The sequence below is a fragment of the Eurypyga helias genome, unplaced genomic scaffold, assembly GCF_000690775.1.
Source record: "Eurypyga helias isolate BGI_N326 unplaced genomic scaffold, ASM69077v1 scaffold26292, whole genome shotgun sequence".
Classification (NCBI taxonomy): Eukaryota; Metazoa; Chordata; class Aves; order Eurypygiformes; family Eurypygidae; genus Eurypyga; species Eurypyga helias.
This window is the reverse complement of record NW_010236949.1, coordinates 1,282-5,147: the sequence shown is the minus strand read 5'-3', so window position 1 is coordinate 5,147 and position 3,866 is coordinate 1,282. Positions and strand designations below refer to the sequence as shown.

General features: G+C 55.6%; 1 protein-coding gene across 1 annotated transcript; it reads right to left on the bottom strand.

Annotated features, from left to right (window-relative positions):
• Window positions 1-267: 267 nt before the first annotated feature.
• Window positions 268-3,390, bottom strand: MOB3A (MOB kinase activator 3A). Its single transcript, XM_010147291.1, has 3 exons — window positions 2,828-3,390; window positions 872-1,074; window positions 268-297 (listed from the first exon to the last, which is right to left on the bottom strand). The coding sequence occupies exons 1-3, from the start codon at window positions 3,243-3,245 to the stop codon at window positions 268-270; spliced, it is 651 nt and encodes a 216-aa protein (XP_010145593.1). The 5' UTR covers window positions 3,246-3,390.
• Window positions 3,391-3,866: the final 476 nt, after the last annotated feature.

Here is a 3,866-nt window from a genome sequence, read left to right as displayed (position 1 = left end):
GGCTCTTCCCTCCTCAGAGCGAGCATTTCCAACAAGTGGCCCCAAGTATTTTCTTCTTTTTATAGAAATTACTATAAAAAACTAGTTTATCTAGAGCATCTTTAAAAAAATATTCCTGCAATATCAGTTTTACATTGAAACTCATTAAAAATATATAGATTTCTTTAACAAAACGTCTCTGTTCTCCCCTTGAATCACGTCTCCAATGCAGGAGCGGGACTCGGAGTCCTTGGAAGAGACACCGAGGTGGGAGCAGGAAGGTCTGATTCAGTGGCACATCCGGGAGGTCATTTCCTTCTGTCAAAGGGACAGACAAGAGGAGGGACCATGAACAAAGATCCAGATCGCCAGGTGAGGGTGTGGATGAAAACGCCTCACCCCTGTTTAGTTGTAAATGCCCTTCTCAGGCTTGCAGTGACGCTGGTGCTAAGAGCTCCAGTTTGGGCAGTTCCCCCCACCCCTCCCATTCCCAGGCATGATAGGACACCCAGTGCCCAACTGCAGGTCTGCTCTGCTGCTTTCGGCTTTAGAAACACCACCACCCCCACCCCCCCAGGCCTCGGTGACATTCTCCATCCCCCACCCTCCCTGCAAAGGTGGCGGGAAGGTGGCGGGGGGGTCGTTGAGTGGCGTTTCAGCCACCCACAGCCTGGAGGGCTGACAGGGCCAGGCTCTGGCAGGGCACCCAAACCCTCTGCTAGGAACACAAGGACATTGCTGGAGAACAGGTCAACCTCCCCCACCCGATGCCCTGAACTCGGCCAGCCCGTTTTGAGAAGGTACCAGAGGCCTCTGCGACTCCCCCCAACTCCCCCCTTTCTGCGCAGACCCCGACAGAGCAGCGCGTGCCCTGAGCCACCCAGAGACTCACCAGTGGTTCCAGCTCCTTGGTGTCGATGAGATTGAACTCCTTCACAAAGTAGTAGAAGTGCTTGTAGCAGGTGTTCACGTGGGCTTCTGAGCCCATCTGGGTGATCCTGTCGAAATGGTGGATGTAGACATGGACAAAGACCCGGAAGAGCCTGGAGAGGATCTTCTTCACCACTGGCAGGAAGTTCTTGGGGAAGGGAGTACCTGGGGGGAGACACGACCGCAAGAACCGTTCAAAGTGAAAACTGGATCCTTAGGGTTAAAATAAATGGGTAGGAGGGATGGACTGGGACAAAAGGGCCTCTGTCCCTGGTAATTTCCAGTTCCCCTCTCCTTTTTCCTTTCCATTGGGATCAGGTTTTTCAAAGCAAAGATTTCCCAAGCTAGAGTGCTGCACGCCGTCCATCGCTGCCAGCAACCGAGAGCCAGGGACCAGCCTCCAATTCCCAGCAGCTCCTTCAGCCTGACAGTCTCCTCCCACTCCCGTTCGGCGTGTTTACATAAACAGTGCAAAACACAGATACCACCAAGCGACTTCCCAAAAGAAGGAGCCGGTGCTGTTAGCTCCCACAGTTCCCCCTTATTTTGATGAGTGTTTGGTTCCAAATCAAAGACGTTAAGGTCCTCTTTAAGGTGTTAGTTCTCTGGGATTTGTTTGGCCGGAGCCCTGCAGCGTAGTGGGGTCTGGCCAACTGGCCATCTCGGTAAATATTACAGTTTAAAGTTCACACAGGTTGTTTCTGGAGGAAGGAGAATTAGTTAAACCCCTTCAGTGCTCTGCAGGAAGGCGTTAAGGGTGAGGAACCTGGTAAAAGCGGAGCTGACAACAGTAAAAAACCCCCATAACCCCCCTCCTGTCTTGCCTGCCCGAACAGAACACACCCCCTGCTTACAGTCCCCAGAGAGGCCTCGCTAAAGGCAACGCAGCAGTTGTTGGGGCGACCGGAGGAAGGGGTGGGGAGGATTCAGCGTTTCAGCTCCCAGGGGGGCTGGCTGTTGCTGCCCAGCTCCCCGCTCACCCCAGGTTTGAGCAGCAGGTTGGCACAGGCGGAGCTGCTCTGAGGACACTCGTGTGGCAGCGGTGGCAGGGATGACCCAAACAGACCAACTCCGTCCCATCGGAGCCCCAATGGAGTAAACAGCAGGGCAGGAGGGAGAGAGCTCTGCTGCATCCTGTCCTCTGCATCCCAGGAAACAGGAGCTTCTAATGGGATCAATCATATTTACCCAATGCTTTAGATACTCAATTCTCACATCTTATTCAGCACAAACCAAACAAAAAACCCAACAGTCTTTGTCCCAGAGCCAGTACACAAAGCGGTGTTTGGATATGCAGATCTGGTGTCCTGGGCCAAATTCTCATTTCCATCACCCTGGCAATAGATAAAACACCGCCCCTCCCTCCACGCACACACACGCCAGCATCCCACCCAGCTGTGAACAGCTGAGCGCACACCAGGAAGCGCCGAGTGAGAAAGGGCAGAGTCAGCTAACGCTGGCCCGCAGTAACAAAGAGGCTAATTAGGGAAATGTGGCCACCATTGCCAGGCTGATGCAGAGCACGCACGTCGAGCCCCAGCTAGCAATCAGCTCCCAGAGAGCTGTCCTTCAGGAGGCCGTGTCCAGCACGGACAACTCGAGTCACGCCAGAGACCGACTTTCCTAAGAGCAGCCTCTGGTTTCTGCTGCCCAGGCTCAGCTTGGCTTTCCTCGAGGTATCCGTGACTCCAAAGGGGATCTGGTATAGCTCTGGGTATCTCAGCACCCCAGGGGAGCTCTGAAGTCTCTCGGGTGCTCGAAGAGGTTACTACACTGCCAGCCCCTGAGCACTGCAGAAGGAAGAGCTCTGCTACCAGGGTGACCTGCACAGCAGCATCTCCTGGAACAGAAAGGAGGGCTCCAAGGAGAGGGCTCTGCAGCAGCTTCCCATCCCCAGCCGCAATGGAACTGAACTCACCAACGTTAGTGGGAAAGATGTCCTCGTTGTTGATCTGTACCTCAATCCAGTCCATCAGGAGGTTCATGTACTGGGGAGCAGACAGGGCCGTGGGCTTTCGGTACTTGTGCTCGTCCTGCCATCGGTACTCGTACTTGGGGCCCCCCGACATGACGGGGCAGGACTGCTCCGTGCAATAGTCACTGATGGTGCCATAGATCAGGTTGATGCGGTTGAAGAAGTCCACCACGTGCACGGCCACCCAGTCATTCTGCTCCTCTCCCGGCGGCAGCTGGACGGCAACTTTCAAGTCCAGGCCAGCGTTGAGCGAGGCTTGAGCCTTCTTGTGCAGCTCAAACCGCTGAGTCCCCGGCTCAAACTTGCGCTTGGGCCGGAAGGTTTTGTCTTTATTGAACACTTGCTCGGTAGCATGGGACATTTTTCTTCTCTTCTTTCTTTTCCAGGTCCGTAGCGATGACAGCCAGAGACGCAGCGCTGCTGGGCCACTTCCCGGGGCAGGGCTGGGGTGACTCTGATCTTCACAGAAGCCTCCCGCTGCTCATCTGGTCCTGATCTGCAAGGCAGCACAGAAGGGCAGCGATTAGGAGCAGCTCTCTCAACAGGAAACCTTGTCTAAATCCCATAGGAAGAGATCTGGGATACCATCTGGGCCCTCGCCCCAGATCTGAGGCGGGAGGGAAGCCAATGCCAGATTGCTTCCTTTCATCCCTTCTCCTCGCAGCCTGGCCCGCAGCAGGGCTGGTCTGAGCGACGAGGCACCCCGCAAGGTCTCCCCTGCTCAGCGCCTAGAACCAGCCCCCCAGGGAGGTGCGACGGGAAGGGGCAAAACGAGACATCAAGGTGTAGCGCCCCCGTGCCCCCAGCACAGCCCCTGCAGACGACTGCCACTCTGCACCGCGAGACCCAAACCCCACAGAAACAAGGACACACCACCAACATCCATGTCCAGGGCACCAGACTGCGGCGAGTGAAACAACCCGGGTTTCACCCGGGTCAGACTTTCCACCTACGCTGCCCCCTCGCCGGAGAGAGGCCTACC